This window comes from Hyperolius riggenbachi, chromosome 10 (genome assembly GCF_040937935.1).
Source record: "Hyperolius riggenbachi isolate aHypRig1 chromosome 10, aHypRig1.pri, whole genome shotgun sequence".
NCBI lineage: Eukaryota > Metazoa > Chordata > Amphibia > Anura > Hyperoliidae > Hyperolius > Hyperolius riggenbachi.
Genome location: NC_090655.1, coordinates 110476163 through 110500965, shown reverse-complemented (window position 1 = coordinate 110500965; position 24803 = coordinate 110476163). Strand labels below are relative to the sequence as shown.

Here is a 24803-nt window from a genome sequence, read left to right as displayed (position 1 = left end):
AATTCATGCAGAAAAACGCGTGCAGAAAACTGAAATACAAGTGTTTCCCCTGCCATGATTTTATAGAGGTAAAGATTACCTTTTGAGTGAACTGCATACCTCCCAACTTTTTGAGATGTGAAAGAGGGGCACGTAAGCCATGCCCCTGTCACACCCCTGACCACACCCACTATCACACCCCTAGTCACGCATACCATAAAGATTTCATAAGAAAAATGGTTTTTTATAATTCAAACCACACTGGTCCTTTCTATCCTGCTTCATTTTCCTTCATATTAACATTTTAAAATTAGTTATATATCAATTTAAAGGATGGGAATAAAGTTTAGAGTCAATCACATTTTTTTTGTAGAGAAATATATATATTTACATAGAAAGATGGACAAAGTACTGAAGGAGGGACAAATGAGGAGGAAAGAGGGACAGGCCTCCCAAAGAGGGACTGTCCCTCCAAAACAGGGACAATTGGGAGCTATGGAACTGCATTCTAGTGATTTTAGCAAATCCCATTTTTTCTGCCCTTGGGATGCAGGTTCTGGGGGAAAGGCATTGTTATGATAAGGGGATCAGTATATATTTTGCACTGAGGTCCATTGCTTTGTAGTGTGCTACTGGGGAGAGAACTGTAAACACATCACCTTCATTGATGTGACATTTTTGATATCCTGTGGAGCATTGACTTCCAGGCACGTGTGTAAAATAAGATTAATGAATAGAGCTCTGTATAGTGAGCATGAGAGCAGTGCTGTGAGGACTGCTCCAGTGCTCCTCCATGGGAGATCCCCTCGCATTAACTGTAAGCTGGTGCTATCTGCTATTTCAGGAAGGCTATAGACCCCTCCCCTTATGTAAATAAACATGACATTGCTGCTGGAGGAGGGAGGATCTGGGAGTGGGAGGCAGCGCTGTGGCTGCTGCTGGGATCTCTGTATCATGGTTTGTGTGTGTTATTATTAGTAGTATCACTCAGATGGTGTGTGTATGTAGATGTGCAACATGATCCTGGCTGCCGTGTGTGTGGCGAGCCGCTGCTGTGCTCTGTAGAAGCCTCATCCACTGCTATGGGAGGACAGGTCACCAGGAACACGCTCTATGGTAAGGACCCAGCATTGTGCAGCTATTGATCATTCAAGCCATTGTAAATTGAGGATGACTGGCAGAGGTAAGGCAGTCAGTGCTGCCAGTGATGCTGTATATGTAATGCAGGAAGCATTGCTGTGTCTTCATGTCATTTGTTGTCCTTTGAAATATATAGTGGATGTAGAATGACGCCTTCTTTCTGGTGTTTGTATTGTTCAGCAGTGTTTGTATACAGAGCGTTGTAGTTAAGGGGTGGATGTAAGGTTTTTATGCCTCTGATACAATGTAATTGATTGCTCCCAGGAGTCATTAGAGCTCAATGTGTGAGAGGCTATTGATGCATTTTCATTTGCAGAGCACTGTACCGTGCAGCCCTGCTTCTGTGCTAGACCAGTGCTGCTGAGCTGTTCTGCACTCCATGGTTACCTGTCATTGCCATTGCAGTCATTGTACACCGGGACTTCGATGTATTGTGTGTGGCAGGTGCTGCTTGCTGGAGACACTCCATAGTAGCATACATAGAACTCTTTGGTAGCAAATCTCTATGTCAGTCTTTTCTCCTACTGTCACTCTTTTTGCTGTAAAGTACAGATCTGAAAGTGGTCACATTATGCAAAATTTTATGACCACTCTGTAAATTACTGCCTTGCTTCTTTCCATTTCTAATGAAAGGGTCAGTAGTTTATATGGACAGCAAAACGGTGCAGTCATTAAAGCATTCTGCCAGGGATCTGTATTTTGTATCAATTTTGTATATTGGTGTATACCATTGTGTGTATTATGTACCCTATGTTTGTTTTTTACTTTGTACAGCGCCACAGAATATATTATCACTGTATAAATCAATAATAATAATTACCTTCGCCTTGTAGCCGCTATTCAACCTGATGGCAGCATTCATGCCAGCCACTGACTACATATTGTGTCAGAAGTTGTAGTGTGGTCACTAGGTGGTTAACAGACACCGCATGTAGCGTCTGCCGGGCGGTCAGGTGTACATGCATGGCTCCAACCTCCAGTCTAATGCTGGGAATACACAGGTCGATTTTTGCCCGACCGTTTTCTGCGCTCGATTCTGCGGGCGATTCTCTTATCTTCCATTCGTTTTTCTTATCTTTTCCCATTGTCCTCCATTCACAATCGAGCACGGAAACGATCGGGCGCGAGATCGGACAAGTCGGAAATTATCTATCAAACCATCTAAATGGCTCAGAATCGACCCGTGTATTCCCAGCCTAAAGCCTAGTACACATGGTACAATTTTCCATCAGATCGACAGGTAATCTGATAAGAAGTTGCATTGTGTGTAGATGTCCAAACTTTTCCCGATTGATGATGCAATCGATTTTCCGTTGCTAACTACCCAAAATCAATCGTGTTATCGATCGGAATCTGATTGGACCGGTCGGAAATTATCTGATCTATCCGTCAATCTGACAGAAAATTGTACCATGTGTACCCAGCTTAAAAGGCAGAGCTGTGAAGTTGAGGAGTCAGAGCAATTTTTGGGTACCTGGAGGCAGTGGTTTCATAAACTGAGGAGTCTGATGATTTTCGTACTCTTTCCATAGCCCTGCAAGGACTGTCGGGTGATTTTTGTACCCACTCCATAGCCCTGCAAGGACTGTGAAGTTGGAGTCGAGGAATCAGAGTTGGATTTTGGGTATCTTCTGGAGTCAGAGGTTTCATAAACTGAGGAGTTGGAGTCGGATGATTTTTGTACCGACCCCACAACTCTGCTAAAAGGCCACATCTACCTACATTTTTCAATGCAGGGAACCCTCCACTGCAAGTCTGGCAGGTGTTACCCATGTGAAGAAAATAACAGTTTTTGGGAATAGTTATGATTAAAATAGAGCATGGATTTGCACTGAAGTGATATTCGAATTATAGCAGTTCTCTCAGGGCCGGATTACCAACCAGGCAACAAAAGCAGTTGCTTGGGGCCCCATTCAGAGTCAAAGGGGCCCCATCAGCACATAAACCAGCCCTTGCCATCCTGTCAGCGGTGGCTGGATGGTATAATGGTTAAAGGGACTCTGAGCAGTGCAGTAACTATGGAAAGATGCATATCATTTTAAAGCTCTCTTTCTCCTCTTTCTAATGATATATAAACGGCCACCCTATGCCTTTTAGTTTTCGCTATTTTCGCGATCGAAATCGTGGCCACAGGACGACTTTTCTCCAAAGTCGGCAGCTCGATTCAGCACAATGCAATGAAATATAAGGAACCCAGGGGGATATAATTACAAACATCATGCTGGTAGGTGTGAGGATGTAATGAATTAGTTGTGGGTATGCTTAAAGGCATACCCACAGGCACTGCTCGGAGTCCCTTTAAGGGCTCTGCCTCTGACACAGGAGACCAGGGTTCGAATCTCGGATCTGCCTGTTCAGTAAGCCAGCACCTATTCAGTAGGAGACCTTAGGCAAGTCTCTCTAACACTGCTACTGCCTATAGGGCGCGTCCTAGTGGCTGCAGCTCTGGCGCTTTGAGTCCCCCAGGAGAAAAGCACGATATAAATGTTATTTGTCTTGTCTTGTCAAATGATGCCGTGTGCTGCTGATTGTCTTCAGAGCCAGGCTCTCCTCCTAGGTCCCCCTCCTGCTACTGTGCGCTACTCTCCTCCCTCCCTTCCCACAGAGAACCACAGCTGCAGCAAGAATGATAGCAGCAGATGGCAAACGCTCACTCACCTATCCACGATCCAAGCGATAGAGATCCCTTCATCTGAAACCCATCTGTCTCTTCTACAGTGCGCGCGCTCGCTCTGAACTTCCTGATTCTCAGATCAGACAGGAAGTAGGAAGTAGTAATAGTAGTAGTAACAGAGCGGCAGCACTCTAGAGGAGACAGATGGGCTCCAGATGATGGGACCTCTATTGCTTGGATCGCAATAGGTGAATGTAAGTCATCTGGTGCTGTCATTCTCCCCCGCTGTGGCTGCCTTCTGTGCTGGACTATCGTATTCACTGGGATGGAGGCTGCATGGTGGCTGTCTAGTTTAGGAGGAAATCGGTTGTTCGGTGGTGGTTATGTTATTCTGTCTGGGGAACGGCTTCCGGTTTGGCGGTGTCCAGAGCTTTCTGCTATTGCCAGGCTGGAGATGCAGGGGGAAAGTGCTGCTGCTGTGATATCTGGTGCCCTCTTCACAGGGGTGCCCCAGCCCCTGAGTGCAAATGTCCCAGCCATTCATCTCTCACTCTGCATTTTGCCGCTGCTATTCCTTGCATTGTGCACCCACAGAGGAAAGCGGGCTGTTGCCCATAGCAACCAGTAGCTTGGCTGCCCCGGTGTGTGCGGCATGTTGCTGTGCAGCTGCATCTTCTGATTCTATTACGACATGATGGGGGGCCCAAATCAGTTACTTTGCTTAGGGCTCCATTTAGCCTTAATCCGGCTCTGAGTTCTCTCGTTTAATGATGTTTTGCTGTTGTGTGATCTTATAGATTAGACTTTTTAAAGGGAAGGTCCGAGCTAATTAAAAAAAAAAAAAATTACTTACCCGGAGCTTCCTCCAGCCCTTGGCAGCCGTCCTGTGCCCTTGCCGCAGCTCCGTATCCAGCCTCTGTGTCCCAGGATCCCCTCCGGTGTAGGTGCCGACCTCACCAGGTCAGCCTCTACTGCGCTTGTGCGAGCGCCGCTATCAATCATGCTGATGTCATCTGGAGAGCGCCAGATGATGTCAGCACGACCGAGAGCGGCTCTCGTACAGGCGCAGTAGATGCGCGTTGGCATCTACACCGGAGGGGACCCTAGACCAGTGGTTGGAAGCGGGGCTGCGGCGAGGGACATATCTGCTGCTAGGGGCTGGAGGAAGCACCTGGTAATTAGATCCTTTTTATTTTTGTTTTTTAGCAAGCTCGGATCTGTCCTTCAAGCTAATTCAATAAGAATTGAAAATGTATCTCCTCTCTTCTTTGGTAGAAAACAATATTTACCAAATCATCACCTGGGTACAGGTTAAGTATTTTAAAATGAACCTGCAGTGTTCCAAAGTCAAACAATTACTGTGTGTCCCCGAAAGTAGGACCACCCCTGAAAGTAATCCCTAGCATATATTTGGAGCATGCTCAAAATTTAAGCCTCCCCCACCCCCAAATATAAGCCCTAGTGGCAGTGAAAATCCCCCCCCCCCCTTACCCCGCTGCCGCTTTACCTTCTGCCAGCCCCCTCCTCCAGAAAGTCATGTCCCCCTGCTCCACTGCCCCTGGGCATAATTCACACTGCAAATCAACGGTGAACTGCAGTGAAGGCAGCTAAAGTTGCACAGTAACAGTGCCGCTGTATGCAGGAAGTAAACAGGGATGTAATTTCCTGTATACGATGGAACTGTTACTGCCATCACCGCAGTTCACTGCTGATCTGCGGTGTGAATTATGCCTCCGGGCAGTGGAGCATGAGGGTCCGACAGGCAGGAGGTAAAGCAGGGAAGGGGGGGGGGGGGGACTGGCTATACACAAGGGTGATCTGGCTACATACAAGGGTGATCAAGGAAAAATTAATATAAGACAGTGTTTTATTTTTGAGGAAACACGGTAGATACCTAGATAGAGGGAAGACTCTCATGCGCTGCTTTCCAACTCAAACTGCAGAATAGCACATGAGAGCATGGTACTTTACCTGCCATGCAGCCCCATACTGCTTACGGCTCCTGAGGCATGTCACGTGACCTGCAGAAACACTGGGAGTGATTTCTCGTCATGTGCCTATGTTTCAAAGACCATTTTTTAAGCCGGAATCAGCACACACTGGCCTCAATTCACAAAGCTTTATCAAACACTTTACCGAACGTTTGATAATTTACCTCATGGGTAAAATCTAATTTTAAATTCACTAAGGTATTACATATTTATAGAATGTTTTATCGATAAAACATTCAATAAATGTATAACACCTTAGTGAATTCAAAATTAGATTTTACCCATGAGGTAAATTATCAAACGTTTGGTAAAGTGTTTGATAAAGCTTTGTGAATTGAGGCCACTGTAGCTAGTTTACAATTACAATATGCACAGAGCAGTTTATACTGTACATACTGAGATGCATAATGGAAATATATTGCATTATTGATCACTGACCCATTTGAAAACCTTTTAAATATGCTTTATGTGTAAGAATATTTTAAAACGTAACACCGTTATTGGTGAGAAAAAAGTCAATTACATCAGTTCAGCTGTATACATTGCAGGAACTAATGGCAATGTGTATTTCAGCTTGCTTGTATGGAAGCATGCAAAACATGTGCATGTGAAATATTCATTCAACACTATTTCTAACAGAAATGGTGATATTGGAGTGTCCAAATCTGCTGCAGTGGATTAGTCCAGGTGTGGAAATGAGAAGCAAGTGCTTCTACTCTGTGCAGCTTATTTCCCATGCAGCGGGATGGAGAGTTTCTAAGCTGTCTGTAATCCACGAATGGTAGAGATTCTGGGCAGAAGCGCAATTTTAGCTTTAGTCACTTTTATGCTAGCTACACACCATACAATTTTCTGGCAGATTTACCTGCCAGATCGATTATTTCCAATATGTCCGATCTGAATTTCGATTGATGTTTTTGAATTTACGATCTTTTTTTGATCATTTTTTAATCATGTTTTTAATCGATTTTCATTCAGTTCTATGAAAATCGATCAAAAAAAATTTAAAAAAAAAAAAAAAAGAAAAAAAAGAAAAGTCGATCGAAATTCATATCGGACATGTTGGAAATAATCAATCTGGCTGGTAAATCTGCCAGAAAATTGTATGGTGTGTACCTAGCATTAGAAATTCATGGCTGGCTGCAGATTGCAATGGAAAGTTACTCGTTGCGAAAGTACTGTAATTTACGAAAATCTTGTGGACGCATTTTTTGTAGTGTTTTGCTCTGAATGTAGAGTTTCACTTTAAACAAACACACACCCCTTCTGTCACCCAGAATGCTCTCGTGTGATAATTTTAGGTGAATCTTGTGCAAGTACAGCTGTTCTCTGACATTAACATTCTTGTTAGTGGTCCATCCAACTGCATCCAACTGCATAGGTGTTGAGCAACACTGTTGTTTTCTTCTTTTTTTTGTTGTTGTTGTCCTCACAACAGGGCACCTGTGTGGAACAGAATAGTTTGCTTTGCAGAGAGCCAAGCACTCTATCTGCACATCAATCATTGCTAAACTGTCACCCAAAGTGATCACAGATTATTAATTTGGCAACAGGTATTGTAAGTGTATACATAGCTTTGCACTTTAATCACCAGCCATTTTTTCTGTTTAAATACTTACTTATAACCCACTGGGGAATGAGGCATGGTGTCTGGGCTTCCAGTGCTGCTGTAGGGGTGTGATTAGAGGCACACATGGTAAATGGGTGGTGAGATTTCACCTCTGGAGAGCAAACTAGGGACCAGAATCCAGCAGTCAACTTAGTGTGCAGACTTACCTGCAAGGTCAGTCTTTGAGGTGCTTGCCAGTTACCTATTTCCAGTAGGAGTTTAGGAATATGATGCAGATTCCAGATGGAGTCACAATGCCACGATATATGCATATACTGTTAGGGCAAGTTAACAGAAATGGTTGGATTGGTGGCTACCACTTCAAGCATTCTAGGGACTTCATGGCTTTAATATGTGCTGTAATCGTGCCTGAGATAGGAAATGAGCTACTGTAATAGAAACTTGGCAGAGATTCTAACCTCACTTGACAAAAATGGTCTTAGTTATTGCTGTCTTTATTCACGTTGGAAAGATTTGCCTGCTTCCTGCAGGATAGAGAATGAGATTTTTGTTTCTTAATGAGAACACAAATAACAATGCACTACTTCATGTGTAGTAAGTTACATACTTTACAGCCATTACAACTGACGGTCTGACTTATGCTGAGTTTGCACGGAGTGTTTCCATAGGAGTAGGTTATGTTACATCAGCAGGAATGAAAATGAATAGAGGTGCCGTGCTCCAGTTCCAAACGTGACATGAACAAGTTTTTCTTGTGATAGCCATTCATTTGTGTAATAGATGTAAATTGCAGCTCTAGTTTTGGGACCAGACTGAATTGCCCAGTGTATTCTTCTTGAACAAAGTAGCAAATTCCATTAGGAGGGCAGTTTGGAGTCTCAATGAAAGTTGGGTGTGTTTCACCCAGAATTGTAATTGGCTCACTAGTATTGTAGAGGAAATGCATACAATGTGCACTGTTGCTAAGGCCTGAGGACAGGTTGGAGAACCTCTTTGTCCAGTTCCAGTTTTCCAAGTCCCTTCAGAGGCAAAAGTTAAATATTAACAAAGCCTTTGGTTAAGCAATAACTCCCCTTTGCCCCAAGGGGGTACAAACTAAATGGCCTGGATATTTTAAAGTAACATATTTTTTGTTTAATACTTTTTTGTTGTTATTATCCTGGAATGTGCTTATGGATGTCTAGCCTGCACCAGTGACCATACAATTTTCTGTACTTCCTACATACTTCCTGACTTAAAGGATTTTGTTACGTGGATGGTGACGAGGGGATGATGAGCACTGCTCACTGACCCCACTCAGCCACCATTGCCTTTTGTAGTGACCCAGATGTCTCAATACACACTTCAGTGGTTAACTGGTACTGGAGTATACAAATTGGTCACAGAGCTCATGGATGTATCTGATTGCAAGCCTACAAAGGCAATGCAAAGCCCCTCTGGAACTAAATACACGCCCTGAATGCAAAGCAGATGCAAATTGTGTACTAATTCTAATCTAAAGCTTTTTGAGCAAATTTGGACAGAGGCGCCAGGCAGGTTAAAATGATCTAAAAACAACTAAAAAGGAGGAGTACAGGTGGACTTACCTCCTGAAATGATGGACAATTGAGATTGTTCAAATCGCAAATAACAATTTATTTTGGCACTCCGCAACGCGTTTTGCAGGTATAACCCGCTTCATCAGGCAAGGAGTGCAAGCTCAAAAAGGTCCAATAGTGGCAATGCGCCTCTGTTGAGAGGCGCATTGCCACTATTGGACCTTTTTGAGCTTGCACTCCTTGCCTGATGTTTGTTTTATGCATTTGTTTGACTAGCTGCACTTGGAAATATTGTGTTTTTATCGCTAGATTAGAGTGGTCTTCCCCAGGGGGGGGGTACGTCACCACCGTGGGGAAGTCTATTAGGTTATAATTTGTGCACATATTATCACTGAAGCTAACACCCCCCTTTGCCTGTAGTGAAAGCCAGGTTTGCATTTTAGTCCAGTAGTTATTGGAGCTCTGCACCTCATGGCAGATAAATCATTCAGGTATAGGTTCACTCCACACTGAAACTGTGCCCCCCACGCAGTGGCGTAGCTAAGGAGCTGTGGGCCCCGATGCAAGTTTTACATGGGGCCCCCCAAGCACTCTATACATAACAATTGATACGGCGCACCAAAACCTGCCAATGGCAACTACAGTGTCAGAGGTGCAAGAAGGGGATGGGGAACAGTTTGTTAATGATTACCAATATTAAAAGTATCTATAGAAGTGATTATTATGAGCACAGTACCACTAGGGAGCTAATACTGTAGTTGTGGGAGGGCCCCTCGGGGCCCCTCTGGCCCAAGGGCCCCGATGCGGTCGCTACCGCTGCACCCCCTATTGCTACGCCCCTGCCCCCCCCCACACACACACACACACACACACACACTTTGTGCCTGCAATGAGTGTTGGTGTGTACTTTAGTCCAGTAGTTATTGGAACTCTGCACATCTATGCATAAAAAAAATAAATCCAGTTATGAGTTTTGAAAGCGATGCCATTCCTCCTGCTGTATGGTACGGGAGTATGCTGTGGTTGATAAACTGCTGCACGCAGTGTTGTGGCTGCAGCAATCTATCTGAGTGTACATTGTAGTGCTTGCACCCAACATCTATCTGGATAGGCCATAGAAACATAGCACTGTGCACCTACTGGTATGTCTTATTTTGGAGGGTCTGGATCTCCCAAAGGATTTAGCACTAAAACCTGGCTAAGTGCCTGTGTGCAAACGCAGCCACACTGTGCAGGCGCAATGACCGTCCTTTCCTATGCTGTAGGACGGAGATGCTCATGTATGGCTTTTTCCTCCGTGCATGAGTTGCACCATGCTACTTCACAGGTGTGGGCCATCTTTACCCCTGCAAAGTGTGATAGCACTTGTACATGGACGGGAGCATGGCCATGAAGGAGAAGAGGCCTCAAGGGAGCAGTGGTGGGCTGCAGGTGTATCGGAAGAGCCGCTGGATCATCCAGAGTCTTGCTTTTACTGAGGTTAGTATCTAACTTTTGCCTTTTATTTTTTGCTCACAGGTTTACTTTCAGCTAGGTGATGACACTTGGTCAAGGTGGATGTTTGGAAATGGTGAAGAAAATCTGTGCATGAGCGGGTTCACCCTATTGGGCATGCACGGACCTTTACTCATGCATGGCCAGTCGGTATGCACTTGTACACAGTGGGAGTGTGGCTATGAGAAACATGAAAAACAAGCTCTGGTCAAATGTGTTTACAGGGAGCCAACGGTGGAATGGAAGATCGGGGAAGCCTCTGGACTATCTTGCGGCTTCCCACCACAGAGGTAAGTATCGTATTTGAACCTTTTTATTTCCTACTTCAGGTAAACTCTAGTGCTTTTTCTGTTCAATGTTGCTCTATGTAAATACGCCCCTATGTGATCATAGCCAGGGGCGTAATTACAGGGGAGCAGCCCCTGCAACTCCCGGGGGACCTAGAGCTGTGAAGGGGGCCCCGACTACAACTTCACTCCCTCCGATAAAGGGGTCCATCCTTCAGATCAGGTGTTTTTGTGGCTATACTTGTTATGGGTGTGATGATTAGAATGTCCACATTTGTTTTATGACCCTTGTAAGATGGGTTCCCAGGCTGTGAGGGTTACCAGGAGTGAGCGATGGAAAGGATGTGAACTTTTGGGGGCTTCACCGCAGTTTTGCTAAGAAGGGCCATGTTCTGTAGTTATGCTCCTGATCATAGCCATATCAATATCCATTCTCTGCAGTATTCCAGGAAGTAATGGGTACACTCTGACTTGCTTCATTCATTTGAGAAAAGCAGAAGCATTGTGTCTTTAGCTGTGCCCCGTATACCCTCATAATTGTTAATGATGTGTACAATGTGCCAGACTATCAGATCTAACAGAGGCTTCTCTAGGGCGAGAGCAGTCATCACATGCACATCTCATGTGGGGAGTAGAGAGGGAGAGCGAGGACCCCGTGTGTGCGGACATTCAGAGATTAATGATTACATTGTGCAAATCTTCTCAGAGCTAGCTGCAATATACACAGAGTATTCATTTAGATTGGTAGCTTAGCTGCCAAACAGCAGTCAATACCTGCTGATTGCTTTTAACCCTGTCACTGGTGATGGTGCCCATTACCTTGAAAGGGTTAATCAGAGAAAGCTTGAAGGGAGACTTTGTAATGGCCGACGCTTATGTAATTGTCCTGAATTAGTTATAAGCAGCGTCCAATTTTAAATTGCATAGATCCATAAAGACGCTTTTGTATTGCCAGTGATGAAATGCTGCCTTCTCGCTCACAGAGAGCTGTTTGTAAAGTTTACCTAGCCCGCCTCCAAAACCTGGCAGACATTGTGCAAGGGGAACCAAATCGTTCTGAGAATGTAGCTTATCAGTTCACAAGGAAATGGTAAATATATGGGACTTTACATACCCAGCCTGTAAAGGCTCATACACACGGGGTACGGCCGTCGCCGCAACCACGTGGCACGCGCGTGTTGCGGCGACGGTTTTCGTCCGTGTGTATGACGCGCGCGCCCCGAACCGTCGCCCGTCGGAGCTGTCGCCAGGCGATTGACATGTTCAATCGCCGGCTACAGTCGTCGCCGCAACCTCGCCGGAACTGTCGCTAGCCCCGCATGTGTATGCGGGCTAGCGACAGCTACCCACACACACCACACGGAGCTTCCGGCGGGGGGGAGGAAACTCGGCGACAGCTTCCGCCGCATCGCTAATCCCTCTGCTGCCGTGTGGATGCAGAGGGATTTGGCGACGAGCTGTCGCCGAACTGCCGCCGAACTGTCGCGCACACGCTCCCGTGTGCGGCGACAGCTACAATTGTACCCCCGTGGGTACTTAGCTTAAGACCACAATCTCTGTTCAGTCATGTGTGAACATGTAATTCCGGCATGTATTCAAACTCCAACCAACTTTAAAAAATACACAACATAATGTGTTGTATGTGTAACAGAACATTAGTGCTGCTGTGTTTTTCTCCCTGAGGACTGGGATAAGATGAGGAGACCTTGAGCCAGAGGAAGTATCCCGTCCAAATATGACAAGAATATAAAGTAGAGCAAGACATTCGGGAACCCAAAAATATTTTTCTTTAATAAAGCTGAAAGACCACTTCAGCAAAAAAAAAAGTAAACCTGACTGACTCAACAGGGTTTTCTGAACGACAAAAGTGTACAAGTAGGGAGGCTGGCTGGTATCTTACTTTTTTGGCAGTTAAACTGCCGTTCAGGAAATGCTGTTGAAAACAAAGAAAACCCCCATGAGGAGATGGACTAGTCCAAAACCTGTTGGTTCTGTCAGATTTTCACTGCTTACTTTTTTTTTCACTGGAGTGGTCCTTTAATTCAAAAGTGCAAAAAGTGTTCACAAGAGTGACGCCAATTCTATCCATCCAATAATGGTGATTAGACAAACTAAGCCCTCCAAGAGCTTACAGTAATAGCTTTATATATTTATATTAATCCACGGACGCCTTTGGTCATGTTGGAATATAGCCGATCAGATTATTATTTACCTACAGGGGTGGTCGTCCTTGGCTTTATATTGTCCAGACGTACAGTGGAGGAAGTAATTATTTGACCCCTCACTGATTTTGTAAGTTTGTCCAATGACAAAGAAATGAAAAGTCTCAGAACAGTATCATTTCAATGGTAGGTTTATTTTAACAGTGGCAGATAGCACATCAAAAGGAAAATCGAAAAAATAACCTTAAATAAAAGATAGCAACTGATTTGCATTTCATTGAGTGAAATACGTTTTTGAACCCTCTAACAATAAAAGACTTAATACTTAGTGGAAAAACCCTTGTTTGCAAGCACAGATGTCAAACGTTTCTTGTAATTGATGACCAAGTTTGCACACATTTTAGGAGGAATGTTGGTCCACTCCTCTTTGCAGATCATCTCTAAATCCCTAAGGTTTCGAGGCTGTCTCTGTGCAACTCTGAGCTTGAGCTCCCTCCATAGGTTTTCTATTGGATTAAGGTCCGGAGACTGACTAGGCCACTCCATGACCTTAATTTGCTTCTTCTTGAGCCACTCCTTTGTTGCCTTTGCTGTATGTTTTGGGTCATTGTCGTGCTGGAACACCCATCCACGACCCATTTTCAGTTTCCTGGCAGAGGGAAGGAGGTTGTCGTTCAGGATTTCACGATACATGGCTCTGTCCATTTTCCCGTTAATGCGATTAAGTTGTCCTGTGCCCTTAGCAGAAAAACACCCCCAAAGCAAAATGTTTCCACCCCCATGCTTGACGGTGGGGACTGTGTTTTGGGGGTCATAGGCAGCATTTTTCTTCCTCCAAACACAGCGAGTTGAGTTAATGCCAAAGAGCTCTATTTTGGTCTCATCAGACCACAGCACCTTCTCCCAGTCACTCACAGAATCATTCAGGTGTTCATTGGCAAACTTCAGACGGGCCTGCACATGTGCCTTCTTGAGCAGGGGGACCTTGCGAGCCCTGCAGGATTTTAATCCATTGCGGTGTAATGTGTTTCCAATGGTTTTCTTGGTGACTGTGGTCCCTGCTAATTTGAGGTCATTCACTAACTCCTCCCGTGTAGTTCTAGGATGCTTTTTCACCTTTCTCAGAACTATTGACACCCCACGAGGTGAGATCTTGCGTGGAGCCCCAGAGCGAGGTCGATTGATGGTCATTTTGTGCTCCTTCCATTTTCGAACAATCGCACCAACAGTTGTCACCTTCTCTCCCAGCTTCTTGCTAATGGTTTTGTAGCCCATTCCAGCCTTGTGCAGGTCTACAATTTTGTCTCTGACATCCTTGGACAGCTCTTTGGTCTTTCCCATGTTGGAGAGTTTGGAGTCTGCTTGATTGATTGATTCTGTGGACAGGTGTCTTTTAAACAGGTGACTAGTTAAGACAGGTGTCCTTAACCTTCCTGGCGGTAAGCCCGAGCTGAGCTCGGGCTATGCCGCGCAGGAAGATATCTCAGCCCCTGATGGAGCGATTTGCTCCATTTAAAATGCTGTACGCGCAGCTAGCACTTTGCTAGCCGCGCGTACAGCTTGATCGCCGCCGCTCTGCGGCGATCGCCCGTACGCAGCGGCGCAAGAGGGCCCCCCCCCCGCCAGAGCCCTGCGCTGCCCGGACCAATGAGTTCCGGGCAGCGCTATGGGCTGGATCGGAGGTGTCTGACGTCAGGACGTCGGCTGACGTCCATGACGTCATTCCGATCGTCGCCATGGCGACAGGAGAAGCCAAACAGGGGAGCGCGTTATATACGCGTTCCCCTGTTTGCTATTGATGCCGGCGACGATTGCACTAGAGGGACACATGCGCCCTCTAGTGGTGTTTCATGTAGCTACCACTCTGGTAGCTTTACATGAAACACAAAAAAAAAAATAAAAAAAAAAAGAATTTTTGCCATTTTGGCAAAAAAAATTAACCGCCAGGAGGGTTAATGAGGGTGACTAATTGAGTAGAAGTGTCTAACCACTCTGTGGGAGCCAGAACTCTTAATGGTTGGTAGGGGTTCAAAAACTTATTTCACTCAATGAAATGCAAATCAGTTGCTATCTTTTATTTAAGGTTATTTTTTCGATTTTCCTTTTGCTGTGCTATCTGCCACTGTTAAAATAAACCTACCATTGAAATGATACTGTTCTGAGACTTTTCATTGCTTTGTCATTGGACAAACTTACAAAATCAGTGAGGGGTCAAATAATTATTTCCTCCACTGTATCTGCTGCTAGAGGCTGGAGGAAGCACCTGGTAAGTAGATCCTTTTTATTTTTGTTTTTTTAGAAAGCTCGGATCTGTCCTTCAAGCTAATTCAATAAGAATTGAAAATGTATCCCCTCTCTTCTTTGGTATAAAACAATATTTACCAAATCATCACCTGGGTACAGGTTAAGTATTTTAAAATGAACCTGCAGTGTTCCAAAGTCTAACAATTACTGTGTGTCCCTGAAAGTAGGACCACCCCTGAAAGTAATCCCTAGCATATTTTTGGAGCATGCTCAAAATATAAGCCTCCCCCCACCCCCAAATATAAGCCCTAGTGGCAGTGAAACCCCCCCTTACCCCGCTGCCGCTTTACCTTTTGCCAGCCCCCTGCTCCAGAAAGTCAGGTCCCCATGCTCCACTGCCCCGGGGCATAATTCACACCGCAAATCAACGTTGAACTGCAGTGAAGGCAGCTAAAGTTGCACAGTAACAGTGCCGCTGTGTGCAGGAAGTAAACAGGGATGTAATTTCCTGTATACGATGGTACTGTTACTGCCATCACCGCAGTTCACTGCTGATCTGCGGTGTGAATTATGCCTCCGGGCAGTGGAGCAATGAGGGTTCGACAGGCAGGTGGTAAAGCAGGGAAGGGGGGGGGAGGACTGGCTATACACAAGGGTGATCTGGCTATATACAAGGGTGATCAAGGATTTTTGAGGAAACACGGTAGATACCTAGATAGAGGGAAGACTCTCATGCGCTGCTTTCCAACTCAAACTGCAGAATAGCACATGAGAGCATGGTACTTTACCTGCCATGCAGCCCCATACTGCTTACGGCTCCTGAGGCATGTCACGTGACCTGCAGAAACACTGGGAGTGATTTCTCGTTATGTGCCTATGTTTCAAAGACCATTTTTTAAGCCGGAATCAGCAGACACTGTAGCTAGTTTACAATTACAATATGCACAGAGCAGTTTATACTGTACATACTGAGATGCATAATGGAAATATATTGCATTATTGATCACTGACCCATTTGAAAACCTTTTAAATATGCTTTATGTGTAAGAATATTTTAAAACGTAACACCGTTATTGGTGAGAAAAAAGGCAATTACATCAGTTCAGCTGTATACATTGCAGGGACTAATGGCAATGTGTATTTCAGCTTGCTTGCATGGAAGCATGCAAAACATGTGCATGTGAAATATTCATTCAACACTATTTCTAACAGAAATGGTGATATTGGAGTGTCCAAATCTGCTGCAGTGGATTAGTCCAGGTGTGGAAATGAGAAGCAAGTGCTTCTACTCTGTGCAGCTTATTTCCCATGCAGCGGGATGGAAAGTTTCTAAGCTGTCTGTAATCCACAAATGGTAGAGATTCTGAGCAGAAGAGCAATTTTAGCTTCAGTCACTTTTATGCTAGGTACACACCATACAATTTTCTGGCAGATTTACCTGCCAGATCGATTATTTCCAATATGTCCGATCTGAATTTGTTTTTAATTGATTTTCATTCAGTTCTATGAAAATTGATCAAAAAAAAATTTAAATTTTTTTTAAAAAAAGATTGAAAAGTCGATCGAAATTCATATCGGACATGTTGGAAATAATCAATCTGGCTGGTAAATCTGCCATAAAATTGTATGGTGTGTACCTAGCATTAGAAATTCATGGCTGGCTGCAGATTGCAATGGAAAGTTACTCGTTGCGAAAGTACTGTAATTTACGAAAATCTTGTGGACGCATTTTTTGTAGTGTTTTGCTCTGAATGTAGAGTTTCACTTTAAACAAACACACACACTTTCTGTCACCCAAAATGCTCTCGTGTGATAATTTCAGGTGAATCTTGTGCAAGTACAGCTGTTCTCTGACATTAACATTCTTGTTAGTGGTCCATCCACATGTATTTATAAGGCCTGAAGGAGGGTTGTTGTACCCGAAACAAGCCGGTGTGGCCCCATTTGTGCATGCTTCCCCATGACTCTGTGCATGCACAGTTGCAATTTTTTCTTTACTGCACATGCCTAGAGCACTCTCGGCAGTACCTGCTGTGCACAACCTTTCAGTAGTGTGATCGAAGAGAGCGCCCGGAGTGGACACAGCATGTGCCCTTGCTGACTGGGTACAGTCGGAGCTTTGATTGTGGGGCATAGTTTCAACACAGAGGGGAGACCAGTCAAAGCTGAGCGGCCATGCAGTTTATGGGACACTGAGGAAATCCCAGTAATGGACAACTCGTACATTTTTACTGAGCTCAGGTATCCTCTAAATATACTGTACATGCTGTAGAAGTAACATGTTTATGAGATCCATCACTTTAGACCAGGGAGGGCTTATGTCCTCACACATTTTTAACACAGCTCAAATTAATTGCTGGGTCTGAATCGGGAAAGATGTGGTCCATCAGGTAGAACGCATTCCACCCTTTCTCAGTCCATCCTAAACACTGGCATGGATCTGGCTTTCCAGGCCTCCAGGCCTGTGCTTTAGACTGTCACAAATAGATTGCTACTGTCACACAAGAGTTGCGTTTTTCTTCCAGGCATTGCTATCCCATGATCCACTCTGAGGGGTCAGCTTTAACATGTCAATTACAGATAAAGCACCAATGGCAAATGGGCCATGCATGGTACTAGTAAGAAGTATTTCTTGGGTGCCTTGAGGCCATAGATGTACTTTGTCATCCTGATGTTTGGAAACAACCAATCCAACATGGACTGCGATTAGACGAGGCAACCTGGTACTTGTAAAGAATAGGCAGATGGAACTGGTTGCAAGTTTACATTACATAGCTACGTCTTAGTTACAGGAACTAAGGTGGAATTTAGGTTATTAAAGAAATGAGATGTACACGTGGGTCTGCTGTACTTTGCTTAATGCACATATAAGGAAAACCGTACAGAAATGTATAGCAGTCCATCAACTGCTCTAAAATGGGGAAAATACAATTACCTACAGGCATCAGATGACTGTGACACTGTTTTTGCATAGTGTTGTCTTATCTACCAGCATATATAATCGCATGAAGAATTGCCTGCATATGTTCACACAGTTGTAAGATATGGTCACACAGTCAGATATGTATGTTCACACAGTTGTCATATGATGGCATAATCTTCTAGACACTGGGTGCTAAATATTTAGGTTAACAAGTAACCCTGTTGTGTAGAAATCTCCACAGGCTGATTTTACTACCTAGCTTAATCCCAACCTTACCCTTTGCCCAATCTACCCACATTTTTTCTGACACTAACTTTATCCTCTTTATTACCGTTACCTTCTTCTTGATAGCCCTAATCTGAACTATGCAGGTATTTTAAAACCCTTGCAAGTCTCCATATTCCTGTCACTAAACTTAATCTTTCATACCCCTGTGCTTATGATCTGTTAGTGGTTTGAGAAAGATTGCACTACACATAACCTTGTTACGTTGCAGGCTGGTGCTCTGTGTTGTAAGGCATATAGTGTTTCTGAGAAATGTTCTGATTTGGTACATTTTTCTCCTGAATTTTCTCAGAAGAAATGTTTTCTTAAGTTACTTACAAAATATCTATTCAACATCTAGTAAGCAAAAGAGTACATATATAGTAAGTAAGAAAAGTGATGCCAAATTTAAATTACACCTCAGACACACTAGAGCAAGGCCTCTCAACCCTGTCCTCAAGTACCACCAGCAGTATATGTTTCGCAAGAAACCACAAGTATTCACAGGTGAAGTAATTTAGGCTGCTTTCACAGTGAGACTTTACAGGCGAATGTTAGTGCAGCCTGTACCGCTCCCCAACGCACAGCAATGTAACTGCAATGGGCTGTTCACAGTGCCCACGTTGCGTTACATTGTAACGCTGCACGTCAATCTAAAGTGCAGCATGCTACGGCGTTAGAGCGGCTTTGCCGCTTTAGCCTGCTTGCACAGGCGCAGTGATTAGCCACATGGCTAATTAATATTCACTGCACTGTGCTGACGTCACTGGCGGGACCACGTGATGCGGAGTGTTCCGCTCACGTGGTCTCCACCAGCGCATGCGTACTATAGTACGCATCACGGACACATCAAAGAGCCGCTTAACGCGGCTCTTTGCTAACGTCCTCTGCCACCACCACCATGCGTTGCGTTAGGTGCACGTTATGCGACCTTAACGTAGCACCTAACGCGACGTCTTAGTGTAAAAGAAGCCTTCGTGTCTCAGCAGAGCTGATTAACAACCTCTGTGGATTTCCACAAAACATGCACTGGTGGTGGTGCTTGAGTGCCAGATCATCTCCACCACCATGCGCAGGCTGAGCCCATTGTTCTCCTCTTTACCCCTCCCCTTCGTTGCGTGTTGCATTGTTGTCCCTCCACCTCCTTGCATAGCGAAGCTGTGTCGCTAACTTCTAGGCTAGAGACGCATCTGTACAGAACTCAGCCCTTAATTGTTGCCCGGAGGATCAAGTTTTGCAGACAACTGTCATTTGTACATCTTTAGTTTGGGACAACTAAACTTAAATACTCTCATTCTTACTAGGCGTTAAAGGGGCTTTTTAATTGGTATAGTGGTTGATTCATCAAACAGTGGTAATATTATACTATGCACGCACAGCAATATTACCATTACATCCACCCATAAATACCACAAGATACGCTAGTAGCGGTACTCTAGTAGTGTGACTGTTACTATGGTAACGTACGTGCTACTGTAGTAGTGGTCGTGGTACTAGAATAACGAGGGTCAAACTACTAGTGTTTCTTGCGGTACTTACGCGCAGATGTAACTGTAATATTGCCATGTGCTGTTCCTATACAGTCAGTGGCGGCGCCACGCTGGAGCTTACCCAGGCTTAAGCCCCAGCTGTCAACCTCCTAGCCCCCCTTAAAGCCACCCCACGGGCCGTGGCCGCGCGGTTCAGAACTTCGGAACTTGGAAGGAAGGAAGGAGGAGGAGGAGGAAAAGGGCTGGCCTGTCAGACGTCCCTGGTAATTATACTGACAGACGCAGCCAGGCACAGTCAGAGCAGCCCGCAAGGGAAGGGGACATTCGTGGCAGTTAAATCTGAGTCACGTCACGTGACGACGTCCGTCACGTGACACTCACGTAGTGTGCAGCGTGCTCAGTCTCCCCTTCGCCTGGCTCGCACAGTTTCAGAGAGAAGCTTGTCACTTTCTCTCTGTCCAACCAACAGCCATTGTAGGCAGCAACAGCAGCAGCACCGGGGACTCAGTGCAGCCAGCCACAGCAGACCAGACCAGACTGTGTCACTACTAGTGACTCGAGGTGGGTTACCGTGGGGTAGGCAGCCAACTTCAATGATTTTTTTTTTTGGGGGGGGGAGGCATGTGATGTGATGCTAATGTGACATGTGAGCCTGGGGCTCCCAGACCCAGCCCACCACCAGCCAGGCCTGAGCCTCCCTCCCTCTCTCTCTCTCTGTCTCCGCTCTACTCCCCAACCCACCCCTCACCACCACCAGCCAGGCCTGAGCCTGGGGCTCCCAGACCCAGCCCACCACCAGCCAGGCCTGAGCCTGGGGTATCCCTCCCTCCCTCTCTCTCTGTCTCCCCTCTATTCCCCAACCCACCCCTCACCACCACTAGCCAGGCCTGAGCCTGGGGCTCCCAGACCCAGCGCACCACCAGCCAGGCCTGAGCCTGGGGCCTCCCTCCCTCTCTCTGTCTCCTCTCTACTCCCCAACCCACCCCTCACCACCGCCAGCCAGGCCTGAGCCTGGGGCCTCCAGCACACCACCAGGGAGGCCTGAGCTGCCTTGGGGCCCCCAGTCCACCACCACCACCAGCCAGGCCTAAGCATGGGGCCCCCAGCACACCACCAGACAGGCCAGAGCTGCCCTGGGGCCCCCATCCCACCACTACCACCACCAGCCAGGCCTGAGTCCTTCCGCCCAGCCCACCACTATCTCTTATGTGCATTTAGTGGTGAAGTGCTGTCTGTCATTACGTGCATTTACTGGGCAAACTCTGTCTCTCATTACATGCATTTACTGGTGAAAGGCTGTCTCTTATGTGCATTTAGTGGTGAAACGCTGTCTCTCATTACATGCATTTACTGGTGAAAGGCTGTCACTTATGTGCATTTAGTGGTGAAACGCTGTCTCCCATTACATGCATTTACTGGTGAAAGGCTCTCTTATGTGCATATAGTGGTGAAGCGCTGTCTCTCATTACGTGCATTTACTGGTGAAATGCTGTCTCTCATTACGTTCACTTACTATTAAAAGGCTGTCTCTCATTACATGCATTTACTAGTGAAAGTCTCTGTCATTACGTGCATTTATTTAATTTTTTTTTTATGTAACTACATTAGCTGGTACAACTACATTACAGTTAGCAGCGCCCACATGATGTCATGACCACGCCCACTCCGCTCGCTGCGCAATTTCCCCCTTAAGCCCCGTCAGCCAGTCATTGTGCCCCTTTTGAGCCCCCCCAAAAATCTGAAGCTGGAGCCGCCACTGTATACAGTAATATTACCGCTGTTTGATGAATCAATAAATCAGGGCTTGCGATAGCGCTGGCGATTTTATAATGGGAACAAGACCTGAAATGAAGTTAAGCAGGAACAACTTAAGGTGCCCATACACTCGTCAGATTGGCAGCAGATAGATAAGAAATGCATCTGATGATCTATCTGATGCGTTTTTAGATCATATTTTACCAGGATAGAATTCCAATAGATTTCAGTTTGAAATCTATTGAAATTCGATCTGATGGCATTTTTTTGCCATCAGATTTCCATTAAGGCCAATGCAAAATGATAAGCAATCTCATCAGATCGACCTAAATTTTCCACCCTGCCAGTTCGACAGAAATCCATCGAAATCGATCGAAATCGGCCATCGATCGGTCGATTGGCCAACCGATTTTGGCCAACCGATCTGGATCGATCGGTCGGCCAGAAAATCGGCTCAGTGTATGGGCCCCTTTACTTTGAGTGATTATTTTGCTTGTAAATGTTTTGAAAGGTTTTTTTTTATCAGTTAGGTCAGTGCTGTCCAACTTCATGGGCATGGAGGGCCATTTTTTTTTCAGACCCCATGGTGGAGGGCCGAAGGTTCTTGCTAGAGTCGCAGACACCCCCCCCTTCCCCAGGAAAAAATGCAATTAGATTGGCAGCACTTTCCACAAAATGCAATTTAAGATGTTGGTGAAGAAAAACCACAAGGGTTCCGTTGAGCGTAGAGCGCCGCGCCGAAAAATGGGTGTGGCCATGGAACAGAATGCGGGTGTTGCCACAGGTGGAGACAAATTAACATGAATTTAGCAATGTGGGACATTAGATTAGGACAGTGGTGGTGAACCTTTTGGAGGCCGAGTGTCCAAACTGCAACCCAAAAGTCACTTATCTATTGCAAAGTGGCAACAGCAATTTAAACTACATACAAAGGTTTTAACTCATACATGAACATTATGGAAAATCCAAGTTGAAAATAAACTGTGAAGATAAACAATTTCATCCATCCTACTCCTGAAAAATGTGGGGTTTTTTAGAACCTCCCAGTTTTATTTTCCGTTTTAAAAAGCTAAAAAAGTAGGTTTAACGCTATTGTTTCATGATGACGATTCAGCTTTTCCATAGTCTCGCAGTTCGCAATCATGTGACCCCCAACAAGACAAATTCAGCAATCATGAGGCCCCCAACAAGACAAATTTAGCAATCTTGAGGCCCCCAACAAGACAAATTCAGCAATCTTGAGGCCCCCAACAAGACAAATTCAGCAATTGTGATGCCCCCAACAAATCATGAGGCCCCCAACAAGACAAATTCAGCAATCATGAGGCCCCCAACACGACAAATTCAGCAGTCATGAGGCACATAAATAGAGAGCATTTCACATAAATAGGCAGAAGATAGTGACAGGTGCCCCCCCAGTAAGTGACAGGTGTCCCCCCCAGTTAGATAGTGACAGGTGTCCCCCCAGTTAGTGACAGGTGTCCCCCCAGTTAGATAGTGACAGGTGCCCCCCAGTTAGATAGTGGCAGGTGCCCCCCAGTTAGAGAGTGACAGGTGCCCCCCAGTTAGAGAGTGACAGGTGCCCCCCAAGTTAGAGAGTGACAGGTGCCCCCCAGTGAGAGTGACAGGTGCCCCCCAGTGAGAGTGACAGGTGTTCCCCCAGTGAGAGTGGCAGGTGCCCCCCAGTGAGAGTGGCAGGTGCCCCCCAGTGAGAGTGGCAGGTGCCCCCCAGTGAGAGTGGCAGGTGCCCCCCAGTGAGAGTGACAGGTGCCCCCCAGTGAGAGTGACAGGTGCCCCCCAGTGAGAGTGACAGGTGCCCCCCAGTGAGAGTGACAGGTGCCCCCCAGTGAGAGTGACAGGTGCCCCCCAGTGAGAGTGACAGGTGCCCCCCAGTGAGAGTGACAGGCGTTTCCCCCATTGCCTCGCCCGTTACCTCTCTCCTGTGCCCCGCTGCCGCTGCCTCACAGCTCACTAGCTCAGACCTCACAGATCGCGGCGACTGAAACAAGCAGAGCGCGCGCATAACACCCGCGCGGCAGAACGTCACATGCGGAAGTGACTGATTTTACTTCCGCATGTGACGTACTCCGTGCGGGTAATATGCGCACTCTGTTAGCCTCAGTCGCCGCGATCTGTGAGGTCTGAGCTAGTGAGCTGTGAGGCAGCGGGGACACAGGAGAGGCCACACAAGAGGGAGCAGGCATGGTGCCCATAGCGCACGCCATGCCTGCATCCCGGGAAGAGGAGCGGGCCGCAACAGGAGGCCTGGCGGGCCGGATGCGGCCCGCGGGCCGCCAGTTGGACAGCACTGAGTTAGGTGATAAAGAAGTCATTTATGAGAAGTTTTGTGAATAGAGCCCATTGTGTGAAAACCCCTGCTTTGAGAAAAATCAATTGAAAGGTTCATTGAATCAGTTCTGTTACTTTGTATCCAGACAAAGCAAGAAAAGCAACATTGTAACATCAATCATTCTTTTCTGTTTTTGTATGAAGTTGCTGTATGTATTATTCACTGCATTTTAAAGACATTTTTCTTATGGAGCATCATTGAAGTTTCATGTTGTAATGTCAGCAAAGTTTACCTCAATGCCTGTAGGGCTTATAGCTTGTTACTGGTAGTATTGGGAGTACATATCTGTGTTCAGGGCATTTCCATACTGCACTGAAAATGCATTAAGAATACCACTGTTTAATAATTTAGTAGGTAAATGGGAATCTGTGGAATTAACTCTTTGCTTACTCAGCTTGGAGGAGAATATATGTGGACATGTTTGCAGGTACTTGTCTGCCTGTCTGTTAGGGCTGAACCATACAAGAGAAACTGTGTGCAGTCATGTGGGATATTGATCAATCTGATTGATTTCTCAGTCAGAAGATAATCAATAGGAATGCAGACCAACATACACACATGCTCCATGGCTTTGATGTCCAAACATTTGTGAGGGGTCAGCCCAAGCAAGATACTCACCAGCCATGTCCTGCCCACATGACCAGGAGCAATTGTGTCCTTCCCACATGACTGGCATGGTAACGTCCCACCTACATCCTGATTTGCAGTCACATCGTGCCCACATAACAGAAGCAAACATGTCTTTCCTTCTTGATCACCATAACAATGTCCCACCTACATTATCTTCCGCAACCATACCCTGCCCACATGACCTGGAGCAATCGTGTCCTTTCTACTTGACTGCCATGGCAACTTCCTACCTTTGTCCTCATCTGCAGCCTCATCCTGCCCACATGACAGGAGCACACATGTCCTTCCTACATGATCGCCATGGAAACTTCCCACCTACATCATAACCCACAGCCACAACCTGAAGTGAGAGGGATAAGGCGGCTGCCATAT

The 24803-nt window shown here is 45.8% G+C and overlaps 1 protein-coding gene across 3 annotated transcripts in view; it reads left to right on the top strand.

Annotated features, from left to right (window-relative positions):
- Window positions 1-24803, top strand: part of NEURL1 (neuralized E3 ubiquitin protein ligase 1) — a 372529-nt gene that overhangs the window by 229964 nt on the left and 117762 nt on the right. Inside the window, exon 1 of one of the 3 annotated variants that reach the window (XM_068257348.1) lies at window positions 910-1095. The exons of 1 other annotated variant lie outside the window; for it this stretch is intronic. In XM_068257348.1, coding sequence (XP_068113449.1) covers window positions 1062-1095 — 34 coding nt within the window. In that variant the 5' untranslated portion in view covers window positions 910-1061. One more of the 3 variants, XM_068257349.1, reaches the window with a different exon arrangement.